General features: G+C 43.8%; 1 protein-coding gene across 1 annotated transcript; it reads right to left on the reverse strand.

Moving 5' to 3' along the window:
• Nucleotides 1-2,451: 2,451 nt before the first annotated feature.
• On the reverse strand, nt 2,452-15,140 carry LOC148517643 (serine/threonine-protein kinase PLK2-like). The gene is made up of 7 exons (XM_088478492.1): nt 15,062-15,140; nt 8,969-9,049; nt 6,436-6,516; nt 5,286-5,445; nt 4,856-4,985; nt 3,540-3,650; nt 2,452-3,101 (listed from the first exon to the last, which is right to left on the reverse strand). The coding sequence occupies exons 1-7, from the start codon at nt 15,138-15,140 to the stop codon at nt 2,910-2,912; spliced, it is 834 nt and encodes a 277-aa protein (XP_088334618.1). The 3' UTR covers nt 2,452-2,909.
• Nucleotides 15,141-18,540: the final 3,400 nt, after the last annotated feature.

Below are 18,540 nucleotides of genomic sequence, written 5' to 3' on the forward strand. Positions count from 1 at the left end.
CATTCACTGGTTCCCCCCTTCCTCTCTTTTTACATTCACTGGATCCCCCCCTTCCTCTCTTTTTGCGTTCACTGGATCCCCCCCTTCCATTCTTCCTGCATTCGCTGGATCCCCACCTCTTTCTTCCTGCATTCACTGGTCCCCACCCTCTTTCTTCCTCCACCCACTATTCAGGTGGAGGGGAGTGGGATTAATTTTCAAAATGTATGGATATTGGAATTGTCTGTTATGCAAACTGGTTCTTGGAGCTCATTGCAGGAAAAGTTGACAGAACCAGCAACATATTATTATGCACCTTTTGGTGCCTGCGTCCTGCAGCATTTTTATTCTCAGCTACTACCACATGGATTTTCTAGTGTTAATTTGGCAGAATCAGTGAATCATTCTTATTTCTGATGTTTGGGCCCCATGTCTCTGCATATAGATGACGTGAGGATACCTAGCTGTCTCCTAAAACAGGGGGGGCATTCAAACAGCAGGCAGACTACCCAGGGCCATAACTAGGGGTGTGCGAGCAGTGCACCAGCGCAGAGCTCTGTGGGCGGCACCGCTGCTCACCCATGGTTCCTGCAATTGCCTAGCAGGGCGCCCCTCATGTCATGTGGAGGGGGCGTTGCCTGCACCGGGCACCAGTAAATGTAGTTACGGTGCTGAAATTACCTGCCATCTATGATCTTACATTGACAAAAAACAGTTCCTATATACAGTTATCATTTGAGCAATAGTTGAATCGTTATTAATGGAAGATATGTTCTACTCTACAATGTCCTAACATGCCTATAATCTCTATAGGAGACATAATTAAGAACAATCATTTCCTCCTCTGAAAGTGGTATTACATGGGTAACTCACACTTGTCATTTTCTACAGGCTACATTTATCGATCAGCCGTTACTGCATGATGACAAGTGCACACTGATTGGTAACATCTTGAACCGAGTGAAAACATCTTGAACAGTGTTGAAAACATCTTGAATGTTGTGAAAACATCTTGAACAGTGTTGATAACATCTTGAATAGTGTTGATAACATCTTGAACCGTGTGATAACATCTTGAACCGTGTGATAACATCTTGAACCGTGTGATAACATCTTGAACCGAGTGAAAACATCTTGAACTGAGTGAAAACATCGTGAACCGAGTGATAACAAACATCTTGAACAGTGTGATAACATCTTGAACAGTGTGACAACATCTTGAACAGTGTGATAATAAACATCTTGAACAGTGTGATAACATCTTGAACCGTGTGATAACATCTTGAACCGAGTAAAAACATCTTGAACCGAGTGAAAACATCTTGAACCGAGTTATAACAAACATCTTGAACAGTGTGATAACATCTTGAACAGTGTGATAACAAACATCTTGAACAGTGTGATAACATCTTGAACAGTGTGATAACATCTTGAACAGTGTGATAACATCTTGAACAGTGTGATAATAAACATCTTGAACCGTGTGATAACATCTTGAACAGTGTGATAACAAACATCTTGAACAGTGTGATAACATCTTGAACAGTGTGATAATAAACATCTTGAACAGTGTGAAAACATCTTGAACCGTGTGATAACATCTTGAACTGAGTGAAAACATCTTGAACCGAGTGAAAACATCTTGAACCGAGAAGAGAATATAGAGTTAATAATTGGCAAAAAGTGCAAATTGCCTGTCTGGGAGACTATTGTGCGTAGCATGGGAGAACATGAAGTTGGAGAATTTCTGTGTGACACTCTGGTATGTATTGATGAAAACAAATAACAATTGAAACTGAACTGGAAATGTATATCATGGCACAGCTAGGTTCTGTTACATAAGTAGCTATGGATAAGGACCATAAAATAGAATGTTTTTTAACATGTGGGAAAGCTATATTTCTACACTTGGCTTACGTAGCACGTTTTGTTATTTATTGCGAATAATCGACAATGATCCGCTCATTGATTTCTATTCAAACTCTGTTTAAAGACGGAGGGTGTGGGGTTCTTCCCGGGTAGGGGGGGCGGGTGGTTGGGGGGGACGAGAGACTTCGTTTTCTTGTTTATTTTTATTTATTTCATTGTTTTGATGTGTATATCTTTTATTTAAGTTACAAACCTATATGGCATCACCCCTTCCTGTTTAATATCATAGAAAAGGATATTTATTAAATTATATCATGTATTCTAGAGCAGCACTAAGCACCATGGGCTCCATTTAGGGGGTCGAGCAAATCCTCGTGATCATTGATTTATTGGGGGTGGAGGTATGGGGTCTTCTGCCATTCCCAGAAACAGGCTGTGTCCGCCCCGTTTTCCGGGAGTGGCCAGCCCGGGAACTGCATGGACGTACGCAGTCTTCGGGGCTCGCATGCTGACCAGGCAGAGTAAGCTGAGGCTTACAGAATATGAACGAACAGGTACATTTGCACACAATGAGAAACTATGCATTGACAAATGTTTTGCACTTTCATTAATGACCTTTATTGATTACAAAATATCTCTTTGGTATAAAGTAGAAGATTGATCCAGTATGAAATCTGAGTTGCTACAATGTACTCCAGAACTCTTGTTTTTCTAATTTGATGCAAATTTAGACCTCCATATTACCAGACTGTGCTGCATCTTTTCTCACTACTACCATATTGATATTTCTGTACCCTGACAGCTACTGTATCTGGCACAGAACCTGACCTGGCTTACTGCCTCGCTCACAGCTAACCAAGTACACAACTTTAATGAAATGCTTTATCATGACTTCCCCACCAGACAACAATCTTTACAGGTGCTACATTCACTTACATGTGCCCACAATTCATAACATGCCTTGTTCCTTTTCAGTGGTTACCGTATTATTGTAAGTTGTAACTACAGTGTAGTATTTGCAGTCCCATAAAACCTGTCAGAAATGTGTGTTTGTGGATTGGCTAATCCCATTTCAGGCTTTGCAGCATTTTCAGGGCATATTCCAGTCGCTGAATTATGAGTGGAGAACAACTGGTTTGCAGTGCTGACAGGGGCACTGTACAGCTCTGTCTGTCTTGGACAATGAAACTCAGTAGATAACACTGCTGTCCTCTGCTTAAGATGATCTTTGTGCGGTCATGGTAAAAATTCACCTACCAATGAAGATAAATTATATAGCACATAATATTAGGGGTCATATGCAAATAATAACTGAATGCCCTGTGTACTACCGCTACATCCCAGTGATGCTATTACTTGTGAATCTGATGTTGTTCCCAGAAAGCCACATGCAATATGTTTTTTAAAAAATGGCATAAAATCAATGTATGTAGACTACTTTGTAAAACTAGCTTGATTTTCCCATATCTATATATTCTATCAAAATCATCAGAGATTATGTGTATAGTGGGCAGACTAGATGGGCCAAGTGGTTCTTATCTGCCGTCAAACTCTGTTTCTATAGTATGTGAATTGCATAAAGAACTTGTTTCCGCTAAGGAAAATAATGACCTATATTTCATACCTATACTCTAGTGGCATCCAGGCAACAGTGTAAATATTCATGACCTGCATTGACTAGACCAACTTACCTGTAATGTCCTGTTACTGAACAACATGAGCAGAGCCTGGTATGTCTTCAGGAAGTGCAGGAGGCACAAAGTCCTGACGTTGGGGCTTGGTGCTGCACGGAGATATCCACCCTGTAAGCAGAGTTTCCAGTTTAATATGTATTATGGAAGGGACTGTAGACATGACATTTAGCCATTCATTTATCGGAATCAGTCTGTGTAGCCGCTGGTTCAAATCTCGACAGAGGAGATCCCGACGCCGGCTGGTGAGTACCCTAACCCTCCCCTCTCCCCCCCTAACCCTCCCTTAGGGGTGCCTAACCCTAAAACTCCTGAGGTGGTGCCTAACCCTAAGTTCACCCCAGGGGTGCCTAAACCTAACCCCCCCTTCCTGCACCCTAAACCTAACTCTCCCGGGGGAATGCCTAACCCTAACCTACCCCCGGGGGTGCCTAACCCTAACCTTCCCTCCCAAAACCTAACCCTACCCCCGCAGCTAACGCTAAAGACGCCCCGGACTCGCCTCGTTTGGGTTGTTGTCTTTCGGCGTACCGCCTTCGGGATTCATATAGGCATCGCTATTTTGACGCCTATCTGAAGTTTCCCGTCGGGCTTGTCGTGTCGGGATATAGACCGGCGGCATTTAGTCCGCAGGTCTCTAAACGGCATCCCCATTTATCATGTTATGTAAAGGGTGACAGCATTGATATAGTGAATAGCTTAATATTTACTCTTATTAAGTATCTAGCCTCTGCTGGTTCCAAATGGACATGCAGAATAGAATTATACTTCAGAGTAGAAAATAGAGGTAAGTTGTTTAGGTGTGTCGTGCCATCAGTTTAACAAACCTATTGTATTGGATCTTTTCACATAATCACTGACATATACTTGTTAAGGTGCATACACACGGGACGATTTGCTCCATGAACAATATCATCCCGTGTGTCCCCGCAGGGGTGTGCTCAGTGTCGTTAGTGACACTGAGCAGAAACACTGAATGAAATGAAGAACGATTTTCGTTCAGTCCTGGGCTACCTTTCTCATCCCCGAACATGTTCAACCGGACATTTTCGTCAGGTTGGACGGGAGGTTCGGGCGATGAACAATAACTACCAACTACAAATGGGAGCGCACATTGGTAGTTATCGTTCATTGTTTTGGGGCAGAAACTGAACGTTTTTTTTGACGACTGAACGATAAAGACATCGTTATCATTCAATCGTCCAAAAAAATTGCTGCGTGTGTACGCACCTTTACTCATACTTCTCATACAATGTGGAATAAAATAAAAATGTTACACAAACAACATGCTTCTCCTATGGCTGCTAAGTCCTCACCTCCAAGATATTTTCCTGCATGTACTCAGAGAAGAACCTCAATATCTTCATCTTTACATCCAACTTGCAGGACGGACTCCATTGAGGGAATGTAATGTGCTCGTATAAGCTAGTAGAATAACAAACTTTTCTGAAAGAAAGAAGAGAGTGAAAGCTGAAACCAAGTCAGAAAAAATGGCAGTATATTGTTATTAGGGATGTGTAGGCTCGAATAGGTTCGAGTTTGCACGCCGAGTTCGGATTTTTCCCTCCAAAAAAACGGAACTCAGAAAGAGGCAAAACGTCATCTTTGATGACAAATGATGATGTTTGTCCATGCAAGATGACGTTTTGCCTCTTTTGAGTTCTGTTTTTTTGGAGGGAAAAATCCGAACTCGGCGTGAAAACTCGAACCTATCCGAGCCTGCACATCCCTAATTGTTATTCTTACTGCAAATGGGGGGAGAGAATAGTGTGTGTTCCGTCACTCAGAAGCACTCCGGTACAGTTGTCTGACAGCTGGTAACCAAAGCCATATTTATTACAGTAATCCACCCACTTGGTCACCCACAGGATGGGGCAAGTTACCTGGTCTCTGGGATCCAATTCACCTGCTTGATGGAAAATGAAAAATCAAAACTAGCAGAAGATAAATATATTGATTATTTAATATTATGTTACAGGTCAGAGGATGAGACCACCACCTCAGCTCAAGCAGCAAATCTTTGTTGGAATATGTCCTATTATAGCCCTTTACAAAATCCCATTTGCATAGTGCAAGGGATGAATTTCTTTTCTATGAAATCTCATTGCCTGGTGCCCAAAGATGTGTTGGCGTTTGATCTTATGAGCAGGCATTGTGACAGAAAAAGCCACACATGGCTCCATTGCGCATATATTGGCCACTGAAAATGTTCAAAAGACTTTTCGCTAATGTGATAAAACAGCGCCCTGGTCCAAAGTGATAGTGTTACATTACAATACACACAAGCAAATGGCCTAATAGGCCTTCCAACCAGATGGGTGTTGTAAGTTCAGCATTGTTTTGCACTAGAAGTGATGCCGGACTTCACTTACTATGTGTAAATGGCAAAGGCCCATCAGGAGAGAAGTAGTCTGTAGCTGGCATCAGCACTGGTGCATTGTGAGCGATATCTCTTCCTCAAGGCTGTGACACAACGCTGAACTTATATCCTCTATCTGGTACAAAGGCCTATTTGGCCATTTAGAACCTTATTTGTACTACTACTGCTCTATGTTTGAGCTTTTATCACGTTTTTAGTATTGAATATGCAGAATATGTCTGTAAAATGTTTTATTAGTAATTGATCAGTTTTTATGATATTCTCTTTTGAGCAAATTATTCTGGGATAAAACTTACTCAGATTTATCTCTGAAAATATTTGCTTTATTTGTTAGATTTTAGAATTAGCTATTTATTACGTACAGTATCACACTATATTATTATTGTCTTCTCTTTTATGTTTGGAAACGCCTCTTTATTATTGAGAGAAATTATGCCACAAGAGAAGTATATGTACTCTTTCCTCACTCCCCTGTTTTAGCGCTAAGGGCTTTCATACTATTTCTATTGCTTTCACCTGGTATGATGTTGCAGAGACAGTTCTCTAATATAAGTGTGACACCTTCCACCACTCTCTCCGTGACGGTCTCTGTCTGCACTACAAGAAAAGAATAGCACATAGAGCAAAGCCTGAGCTTCTGACAGAGCAAAGTGTTAAAACATAGCATGCTACAAAGTTATCAAAGTGGGAACTGTAACTGAATGTGGACATGGTGGAAGTAATCAGTTTTCCAATTGATCTTTAATAAAAAATCTTAATTGTTCATGATCAATTCTTATTCCTAGTGTTGATTGCGCCAATGGCCTCCAGCACTTGCCACAGAGCTTCTCTCTGGACATTAGCATAGCACTATGAAGGAGTTGCCCAGAGGATGGTCATAATAAGAATGGGGACTGTCCAAGGTGGATGCCCTGCAACCTCTGTGGATTGGCCAGACGCATCTACAGAGATGGTACCTAATGGATTAAGAAGGGTACTGCTGAGAGGATGACTTATTCATACACTGATAACATAGGAGACTATAGCAAAGGACAAGCCAAGGAAGGTAAGAAAACTGATATTCCCCTTAGCTTTCGCCTGCGGAACCTACATCTGTCATACGCCGCTCTGGAGACCCCAGAATCAGACCCCACCGCTTACCTTTGCAGGCGCTGACCTGCGCTGTCTTCCGGCTCCCGCGCCGTACTCCTCTCTCAGGGCGGTCTCCTCTGTTGTCCTCTGGAGGGTCCCGCTGCTGTGCTGCTTCCACGCCGGCTCCTGCTGATCGCTGGTCCCCGCTGGGTACTTCCAAGAAGCGCTGTCCTCCGGTCCATGGACGCGGCCATCTTGGATTGCCCATGTGACTCCACTACCACCAATGAGGAATCTTCTCCTTCTCTCTCAGCCTGTCAGCTCTCAGCGTCCACTATAAAAGGATCCCCAATGCTGACACAAGTTGCCAGTGCAACTAGTTTCTTAGTTTTACTAAGTGAGCCTTCCCACTGTGCTCCAAAGGTGTTTCCTGCTATCCAGATTAGTATTCACCTTCCGGCTTCCCAGCCGCTCCACGTAGCGTCCCAACTACCAACGTCTCCACACGGCTACCCAGCTGCTCCACGTAGCGTCCCAGCTACCAACGTCTCAACACGGCTATCCAGCCGCTCTATGTAGCATCCCAGCTACCAACATCTCCACACGGCTATCCAGCCGCTCCACGTAGCCACCCAGCTACCAACGTCTACCCACGGCTATCCAGCCGCTCCACGTAGCCACCCAGCTACCAACGTCCACCCACGGCTATCCCGCTCCACGTAGCCACTCAGCTACCAACATCCACCCACGGCTATCCAGCCGCTCCATGTAGCTACCCAGCTACCAACGTCTACCCACGGCTATCCAGCCGCTCCACGTAGCCACCCAGCTACCAACGTCTACCCACGGCTATCCAGCCGCTCCAAGTAGCCACCCAGCTACCAGCGTCTACCCACGGCTATCCAGCCGCTCCACGTAGCTTCCCAGCTCCTAACGTCCACTCAAGGCTATCCAGTCTTTCCAATTGGCTTCCAAGCTACCACGCTACCTCTACATTACTCAAACTCCCTATCAGTTCACTGCTCCCTCTCATGCGGAGGAACTTTATTAAGCCAAGTCTTCTCCAGCGAGCGTCTGCGCCAAGTAGTACAGGTCCAAGGCCCAGTCCGGGAACACAGCCTTTAAATCCCACGATTGTGACAACATCATTATATCTTTTTCACTTCTCACCAAAACCACCCCTATGCACACTATGAGCTGTGAGGTAGCATTATCAAGAACGTTCTATAAAATGATAGGTAGTAGCAAGGTGGCGAAAGCAATGCAGTGACAAACAGCTGTAATCTAAGATTATCAAAAATATAGTAGGGAAAGGTTTAAAACATGACACTTAGAAATACATGAGGAGAATAATTGATGGTATCCAGGATTGGATATCTAGGTACTTGATACATACCATTTCAGCTTTACAATCAGCTTAGTAGGAAATATTATTGATTTCAGTGTTGTCAGAAAAATGCAATATATGATGTAAATTGTATTTACACCATAAATGGTATGTTGTATATTGTGTTCTAATGTCTGGATGCTTTATATATGTGGGTGCATTACATTTCTGACTGGCTTATTTTTATATCTGTTGTTCATACATTTTATGTAAATAAAGTAATTTTCTATTAAAAATGAACAAAAATATGCACATTTCTCTCTGTAACCAAACCTGATACCTTACACATTGCTCACAGTAACTTGCACAGTAGGAGATGAGATACAACTGTGAGTCTGTATAATGAAGTATATATAGCCAGCATGGTGTCATACAAGGTACTATTAGCATTATCCCACTGGTAAAACTGGCGCTCACTCTGGGAGGCCGACCTGCTCCTGTGGCTCATTCTTCCTTTCATGGGAATGTACAAAGATTCATGACCAGGTCTTGTTGTAACATCTCATCTAACAGACAAGAGGTCTCTCCAAATGTGGAAAACTATGCCTGTAGCACATGCCGTCTCCAGCTACCCTCTTCTTCATACCTCACACATCTTATCTGTACTGAGAGACATCAGACTCTGCGTTGGGACAATCATGGAGCTATTATGTCCCCCTGCTTCTGGGAACTCTGAGAAAGCATACAGATACATAGAGATTAATGAGGGCAAACACAAAGGATGGTTTTATCCAAATGTGATATTATGGCGTTGTATGTTATTATGATATATTTAGCAATGTTGTTAATTAGCAGGGAATGCATTAGTTTTATTATATTTGCTCCATCCTTACTATAATATTTTAATGACCTGCGCATATCACTGTATCAATTGTTATCTATGGAAAGCATTTGATAATGAGACCTGAACTATACAATAAAAGTCTATCTAATACATTTTAATAACTTTTCAGTAGTGCATAAATGTTAAGAGCCGAATAACTATACAATATATGTATTTTTGAAGTCAGCCTTATAACGGATCAGAATCTTTTACTATATAATTGTGCGTAGGAGAGGGGGGGGAGCGGGTACAGATTGCCCGGGCTTCCTGAGGGGCCCGGCGGGGGCCTGGGTCCGACGCCGCAACCCCCTCCCTCACAGCAGCCCAGCACACAGTCTCCTATGCCTGTGCGGGGGAGCGATCACACTGATCGCACCCCCCCTGGCTTTGCGCCAGGGCTGAGGGGACTCAGAGCGCCCCCCTCCCCGGCGCGCGGCGCTGCAAATCTTTATTTATTTTTTGGCAAGGGGCGTGGCCACGCATCCCGATATTAGGCCACGCCCCCTATTACCGGGGCCCGCCATGGCTCTTGGCAGCCCTGCATACAACTTAGTAAATACATCCCATTGCACGGTGCAGCATTTACATGTAGCTGCTTATGACAGCCCTCCAAATATGTACTGTAAGGGGTATATTTACTAAAGTACGGATTTATACAAGAGGAGATGCTGCACATAGCAACCAATGAAATTCTATTTATCATTTAGCACCTTCTAGAAGATAATAGCTAAAATCTGATTGGTTGCTATGGGCAACGCTTAAACTTGTATAAATCCCCACTTTAGTAGTGAATATACCCCTATCTCAGTACACCCGTGAGACCGTTCTATACCTGGGTGAAGAAATCATGGGCCAGGATTTACTCTATACATGGCCTATTGGTGGGGCAGCTCACAAGTAAAGAGATGATTAGTCTTCTGCCATTAGATGATATGTAAGACGGTACAGGAAAGAATCCTCAGATGAAGTAATACATCTCTTTCTGTGACTGGGCTCTTAAAGGGGAATATTCACACAGCATTGTGTACCTGAATGTGCACTCTATAAAGAAACAACATAAGCCACCTGTGTACCAAATCCCATAACCAGCAGGGTCAGTAAAAATCAGCAAATATCTATTGATCATCCCTATCACTACAGTCTATGGCATATGCTATTTGCTGGACCTCTAATGTTTCCAAAGCTTCTATAGCTTACTAAGGCTATATGTTGTGTTTTCCCCTAACAGATAAAACTGCTGAAGGTCCAGGACCACTGAAATGAATTATAAATGCTGCAGCCTATCAAACACAAGCTGTAAAAGAAAAAGCTGTTAAAAATGACTAAAGTACGGTGTGAAGTAACAATGTGTCCCCTAGCTGATCCAACACACACAAACACATGACAATGCTGCTAAAGAGGTTTGTAAGCAGCACAAGTACACAACTTCTAACACACAAGTGTGAGGCCACCACGAGAATGAAATATGATGCTACTACTGTATGTCCATAAATATAGCTATAAGTGGGAATGCCGAATGCTTTATTTCATATATCACAAAGGTCCTGATTCAGAGCTACACGCAATGCTGAAGGTCACATACCTGAGCAACTTTTGATGCTGCGCGTGTGCGAATATCCCTGATATCTCCTATGGCACTTGTGTTACACACCATGGCCTGATTCAGAGATGGACGCTAATGCGATTTTCATGCAGATCGAGTGATTGTTTACCATCGCGCATGCGTATAAGCCGCACTGTGAGTGACAGGCTGTCAGCGTTTGGGGGTGGTGACGGGGGGTGGTCTGAGAAACGCAGACATCTGTCCGTGTAAACGCCGTTACATGGGCGTGCATAAATTATCCACTGCGAGTGTATACGCAGCTCTACATGTCTGAAGAGCTCCCAAGGCAGCGGCTGGTCAGACCTGCCGCAAGGCCAAGATGGCTGCTCGATGTGCGTTGATGTTACCAATATTTACGCAGATTTGCTTCGTCGCACGCAGGTGAGAAGGCAGCAGTGGGCGTCTTTATGCTCAGGAGATCTTTGCAGACATTAACATATTTTTGCAGCTGTAATTGTACAAGAACGCTGCTGCAATCACATTAGTGTCCATCTCTGAATCGGGACTAGCGAGGGTGGTTCTGGTGGAGCATGAGCTCCGGGTGCAAAAATGGATAGAGGGTGCCATCCAGGGTTCCGGATGTCATGGGTGCTACTCAGTATGACGGCCGACTTGTTAGTTTTATCTCGGTTTGTTTGCTCTATATCCTGAATAAGTTATGGATCTGAGATCTGTTTCTACATTTCATGCTCTCTCAAGCTGCCCAGATTGCCTCCCATCCGGCCCTCCCTTCTCTGTGATTATCATCTGTCACCTCCCCTTTCCTGTCAGATTAATTACATTCACTTCTCACCTCTTTAATTCCCTCCCTTCTCTACCCTGTGATTGGCTCTTTGCCCCTGTCCACTCCTTTCTTATTGGCTTCTGTCACCAACCCTGTCCTTTTCTTATTGGCTTCTGTCACCTCCCCTCTCAGATCGGCACTCTCCTCTCTCTTCTTTGATCCCCTCCCTCCTTCTCTCCTCATTCATTCATTGTGCTTGTATTAGATTAAACAAAGGCACTGCTTTGCTATTTAAAGTAATTAGATGCTCCCAGGCATGACCACAAAGTGTTATTTGAAAGGTCTTTTAAAAAATATTAGGAGGGGGGGGTCTGCTACTGGGGGAGGCTATACTACTGGGGGGGCCATACTACAGAGGGGCCTGCTACTGGGGGGGTCTGCACTACTGGGGGGGGTCTGCTACTGGGGGAGGGCTATACTACTGGGGGGGGGCATACTACAGAGGGGCCTGCTACTGGGGGGGCTATACTACTGGGGGGGTCTGCTACTGGGGGGGCCATACTACCGAGGGGCCTGCTACTGGGGGGGGCCATACTACCGGGGGGGGCTTACTACTACTGGGGGGGGGGCTGCTACTGGGGCAGCCTACTACAGGGAGTGCCCATACTACAGGGGGGGCTACTACTGGGGCAGCCTACTACTGGGGGGGCCTGCTACTGGGGCAGCCTACTACTGGGGGGGCCATACTACTGGGTGGCATGCTAATGGGGGGCATACTACTGGGGGGGCCTGCTAATGGGGGGCATACTACTGGGGGGCCTGCTAATGGGGGGCATACTACTGGGGGCATTCTACTGGGGGCACTGCATAGTGGACCCTACTAAGGGGACTGCATAGGGGGCACCACTGCTGGGGGACATTGTGTAAGGGACACCGCTACTGTGGGCATTGTGTAAAAGGGGCACTACTGTGTGTCGTAACATAAATAAGAGACACTACTTTATGGTGTAATGTGAATCAGGCCCTATGTGCGGTGTAATGCTAATAAGATTGTGCACTGTGACTCCTAGGGCCGTAGCCCACTTTGTAAACAAGTACTGTGACTCTGCTGGCCGTACCCCACTGGGTGGGTGCACTACTTTTCATTTCTGCCACTGCTGTGTGGCAATGTGTCATAGATGTGCTTTATACTGTGGTGTCTGTGTCGTTGTGCCGCTGCTTTGTCGCTTAGTAACCAGTCAGCTCACTGCAACCTTTGGCCAATAATGTTGAAAACAATATTAGAAGCTGTGAAATGGTCTAAATTGACTGGAAATTAATGTTATGAAGAAAAAAAAGACCAATTTATGTGATTTTAGCTTTTTTTGTCAATTTTTGTAAAAAAATCCAAATCCAAATCCAAAGCCAGTCACCGCAGTTTGGCAAATCCAAATCCAAAGCCGGACGACGAATTAGAACCAAATCCAAATCCGGAAAAAATGGTCCGGCGCACATCCCTAATTAATATAGGTGCAATGTATATTTGCGAAGTAGGAGCATAGCTGAGAATGGAGCTTCCCATAGGTGTCCCCACTCCAGTGATAGCTGCTTGGGGCAGTAATTGCAGTAATAAGCTGAGCACCCTGTGGTTAAATGATCAGAATATATAATACAATCTCCTCTATTGACTAATAACAATGATTCAAAGGAGATAAAGGTCAGAGCCTAGGTGCTACACATAAATAAAGCAGTGCCAAAGGGGCTACTCCTTAATGTCTGACAGTGCCTCACCAAAGCATTCCATTCCCCCAATGGTACCTCACTGCCAAGTGTCATACTTCACTTCAGTATTCCCCTACAGGCTGGCCATGCCCAGCTGGCACATTTCAGCACAGGGAAAGGGTGGGCGGTATTACATGCACTTTCTCTGGGCGCCATGGATCCATGCTACTCCTCTGCTCTGAATCAGGCCCAGTGTTCACACAAAGGTGCTGTTGCTAATAGCTATGGAGATGCATGGTATCAGAAATGTTTTGGGGCATTCCTTAGCACACGCTTGGAGATGGTCCATCTTATGAGAGTGTTGTGAAAGTGGTTGCGCACATAGGCTTTCAAATAGACGGCCATACCCAGACGGAGAACCTGCCATACCACATGTGCAAGTTTCCATGGTGAAAGATGCACCATAGTAAGTGCTTAATAATAAGTGCTGGCTACCTGGCGCTACAAGCAGACAAAGGACATTAGCAAACATTATGTTGTTAGTGCAGGAAGAAGAAACGCATTGGTTGACATTTGTGAAGCATAGTGGTTTTATCCAAAGGAGCACAGTAGAATTCATTAATTAAATAATTTACAGACTCTGACAGTAGGTGTCTCAGTCCTTGCACCTTCATACTCATGGATGTACACCAAGAAAGGGCTTTGTGGTGGTATTTGCATAAAGTCGCAGATAGGTGGCCACCAATAGACACAGTTGCGGCTGTGTACACCCCTGTATCGGGATGTAGTCTGGAAGCCGACTGTCTAAATACCGACCGCCGGCTTCCAGACTCTCTAATCCCGGCGTATTACTAATGACAGGCGTCGAAAACTCGACGCCTGTCATTAACCATATGTCGGAAGACCGACGCCCGGCATACTGAATGAAGGTAAGCCGGGCGCGGGGGAGGCGGGGTTAGGTTTAGGGCTCCCGGGGGACTTAGGGTTAGGCACCCCCTGGGAGGGTTAGGTTTAGGCTAGGGGAAGGGGAGGTTAGGGTTAGGCACCCCCCCGGGGGACTTAGGTATAGGCAGCAGGGCAGGGGGGGTTAGGTTTAGGCACTTTGGGGGGAGGTTAGGGTTAGACACCCCTAAGGCAGGGTTAGGAGGTAGAATTAGATTTGCGATACTTACCTTAGGGACGATTGGGATCTTCACACTTGCCAGGCTGCCGCTGATGGGATTTGAACCGCTGGCCATGTGGCCCACGGTTATACCTACTACACCCCCTGTATCAGCCCCAAAGTGCAGAAGTGGATGTTTGCAACTCATTAAACCATTCTATTTTATTTGTTTAATCTTCATACTTTAAGGAGTGCTGATCCTGTTTCCCATCAAAGGCTAAGGCTACTTTCTGTACAATAAATAGCATTTTGGTACTGCAAAACAAACTTTAGACACAAAGGTGTTATGATTTGATTGTTATGCTTTTAATACATTCTTAGGGGTAAATTTAGAGTGAGAGTTTTTAGAAGTGGAGATGTTGCCCATAGCAACTAATCAGATTCTACATATTATCTTTTAAAAGGTGCTAGCTAGAAACGACATCCTGACTGTCGGAATTATGACTACATCTCACCCTGGGGCATTAAAGCCAGAGGCTACCACCCTTTTTCACACCTGTTAAAATAACAAGTCTAATTGAATTCCCCCTTATATCTGATGTTATGAGATGTATCAAACCTTCTAAGAGAGAAAAGTGGTGAAGTTGCCAATAGCAATTAATCAGATCTATATATCATTTTATCTATTACATTCTATGAAATCTGGTTGGTTGCTATGGGTAACTTCTCACCTGTCCTGATTAGAAAGTTTGATGCATCTCCTTTTATGTCCCAAAAGAGGTCTGGCTTCGTTCTTGCCCTTGGGTGCATATTTACAGCAATTAATCCTCTGAATCTCAGATATGTATATTGGAATTGAAGATTCTTGACCCTGCAAGGTCACATTCATATGACTTAATCAACAAACAGTATTTATTACAAAAACTGAATTGCTCGTCCCTGGATGGCTTATGATGGCACATGATAGACTATATGCTGCCGTTTTTCAGTTCTGTATACATAAATAGGATGGCTCTCTCAAAGTTTGTAGAGCTGCCAGAGAACTATAGAACGATATAAATACTTGGATTGTGGGCCTGGCGTGAGCAGTACAACAAAAGAGGGAATACTAGCGCACTGAAACACTGGGGACTGTCCAAATTAAGCGAGCTGCGGTTTTGGGTAACTGACTAAATCTCTGAACAGATAAGCACAAATGAAGAATAAACTGCGCTCAACTAAAAATGGTTATGAAACATAAATGAGGTTTGCACATTAATTATACGGATCAGTATCTACCAAAAGTGACACTACACATATTCTTATTCTCCGTGATAATGGAATACTTCAGCAAACAGAGAATGCAGAAAAATCCTACCACAAAATACTGATATTGACCTGTTTATGCTACTGAAAATAACTGAGTATGCTGGTACATGAATAAATATTTTAATGAAAAAATAAATAAAAAATATAGAACAGAAGTGGACTACTGTATAATTGGAATTATCATCATGTAAATCCAATTAATATGGAATAACAAAGTATAAATAGCACACATAAAATAGAATATGTAAAAGTTCCCAATTCTCAGATTGGCGTAAATAAAGTTCAATATTGCAGGGGAGATCAGTTACAGAATCCGCTAATCATAAATGGAGGAAAATCCTGGTAAGTCAATATTATGTATATGTCAAATCCCGGAATAAATCACAAGGAGGCTGTCCTGGTAGGTGGATGAGTGGGGAAATGCGGGGAAAGAATCTGCTATGTAGATCGGTGATGGTACCAGCGGCGTCCCGCTGATACCTAACAGTAAGTCCAGGTGTTGGTATAGAGATGCCCGGGGTAGACTTCTTTGAGGAGGGAGTACTGACTAGTCGGCAAGTGAGGGGTAAATCTCGAACAGTATGGCACTCCTATGGCAACTGCTGGCAGAACGTCTGGTCCCAGGCGCTCGCCAGCATTGCCCCACGGAGTAGCTGATACGTTGCTGGGGAGGGATGTTATGGCTTGTGCTATGCGAAGTCAGTAACCATATATCCCCTCCGCACTGGAGACTTACCGTGAGCAGAACCTACTATTCTAATGGTATTATCATGCTGACTATGTCATGTATTTTAATGCTATGTTGCTTCCTTGACACTTGTAGTACAGGGAAAGGAAACAGAAATCGCAGTACTTTATCATACATCTCTTACATTATGCATCCAAGAGCCCAGATGTCTGATTTGAAAGAGTGACCATCCTTGGCCAGAACTTCAGGAGATAGGTAGTTTGGGGTGCCACATATGACGCTGGGGTGAAAAACACATCTGTCAGAGGATGCGGAAATCACAAGCATGCTTCAGCAGTTAGATAACATGGACGGTATCCTTACCCTGGGATCTTTTCACACTGCTCCACAGCCAATCCCAGGTCCCCAATTTTACAACCATGTTCTTGGCAATGAAAAAATTACCTACAACGAGATAATGAACTGTAAACCCTGAATACCAGAATTGGGTACCTCAGTTGTGGATAATGCATGCAGTAATATGTCATAATCCCTATACGTGCATGAGATTTATTTATTTTTTAAACAATATATTTTTATTTAAAACATTTTTCAATGCAGCAGCTGAAATCACTGAAACCACGTGCAATACAAGGTAGTTATCATAGACCAGAAAGTACTGAAAGGGGAACAAACAACCAGGGAAAGAAAGGGAGGAGGGAGGGAAGGGAGTACAAGACAACAGTATTAAAGTAGTAAAACAAAAACATGAGAGTAGGCCAATATAGCTTGCAGACATACAACTACGGGCCTGATTCAGATTTGGGAATAGAGTAAAGCTGGGTACACACTATGCAATCCATTGAACGTTCTATCATTTTGTCGTGGATCCGAATGATGGATCGTGCGGATCGCGAAGTGTGTACGGACTATCTGCGCACACCCGCGATCACATGCCATGTTGTCCGGTCGGCTGTGCTTCACGGGTAACCAGACAATACCGCATGCGACGTCATTGCAGGTAATGAAGGAAGGAACGAGGGATCGTTCAGTCGGTCATTACATCGCTCAATGTGTACACGCGGCCCGTCGGCCCAACATATCGTAAAGGGCACACATCGCATAGTGTATACCCAGCTTAAGATAGAGCAAGTAACTGTGCACCTGATCAAACCATGTTACAATGCAAGTGGTGCAAATACATAAATTTTTTTTGCATGTGAGGTAAATACTGGCTGCTTTTGCATGTAGCCCACACATGCTGGAAAGATTTATTTTTACACTGCAATTTAAATGTCAGTTTGGACACAGCACTCCCAAATCTAAATTTATCTACACATTTTACATCTTCTCCACCTGCAGTGGTTTTACTAAGATACACAGGGCCTGATTCAGACTTGAGAATAGAGAGAGATATCTCTCTTAACTGATCAACTTGGTGAAACCATGCTGCACTGCAGGTGGGGCAGATTTAAAATGTGCAGAGAGATTTAGATTTGGGAGGAGTGTGTCCAAACTGACATCTAAATTGTAGAGTAATAATAAAGCTGTGCAGTATTTGTGGGCTACATGCAAAAGCAGCCAGTATTTACCCCACATGCAAAAATTTTTATGTATTTACACCCCTTTCATTGCAATATGGTTTGTTTAGGTTCACAGTTAAGTGCTATGTCTCTCTCTATTCCCAACTCTGAATCAGGCCCACAGTTACTTGTTCTTTCTCTAATCAGGCCTATAAAGGTAATCTGCATACAACAAGAGAGACAGAACCTAATTATGGATTGGAGGAGGAATGGGATGGGTTAAGATGTTCGGTATAATATTCAAACAATGGGCTCCATTTAACTAAAGGTGAGACGGTAGATGTTGCATATTTCAAGCCTAAAGATTCCTTTTCATCATTTCTATGAGTATTGTCAATAATCTTAGAAAAGGGAGGGAGTTTCCAGTATTGTGTCTACGCCACCCTAGTAGCAATAAGGATATGGCCCATGACATAATATGATATGAGTTGAGGGGGATAATGGTGAAGAAGTGCAATAGTAGTGCCCCTATAGTAATGCTCCTGTAGTAGTGCCCATATAGTAATGCCCCTGTAGTAGTGCCCATATGGTAATGTACCCATAGTAATGCCCCTGTATTATTGCCCATATGGTAATGACCCCATAATAATGTCCCTGTAGTAGTGCCCATATAGTAATACCCCTGTAGTAGTGCCCAAATGGTAATGCCCCT

This window comes from Taudactylus pleione, unplaced genomic scaffold (assembly GCF_031769625.1).
Source record: "Taudactylus pleione unplaced genomic scaffold, aTauple2 ptg000214l, whole genome shotgun sequence".
NCBI lineage: Eukaryota > Metazoa > Chordata > Amphibia > Anura > Myobatrachidae > Taudactylus > Taudactylus pleione.

Excerpts from the sequence above, each read along its gene's own strand:
- LOC148517643 (XM_088478492.1), bottom strand. The coding sequence starts at position 15,140 with ATGCACCCAAGGGCAAGAACGAAGCCAGACCTCTTTTGGGACATAAAA. Across the intron at positions 9,050-15,061 it reads AAACTTTCTAATCAGGACAG|AGTTCCCAGAAGCAGGGGGA; the intron begins GTGAGAAGTTAC and ends ATGCTTTCTCAG. Across the intron at positions 4,986-5,285 it reads ATTCTCTCCCCCCATTTGCA|AAAAGTTTGTTATTCTACTA; the intron begins GTAAGAATAACA and ends TCTTTCTTTCAG.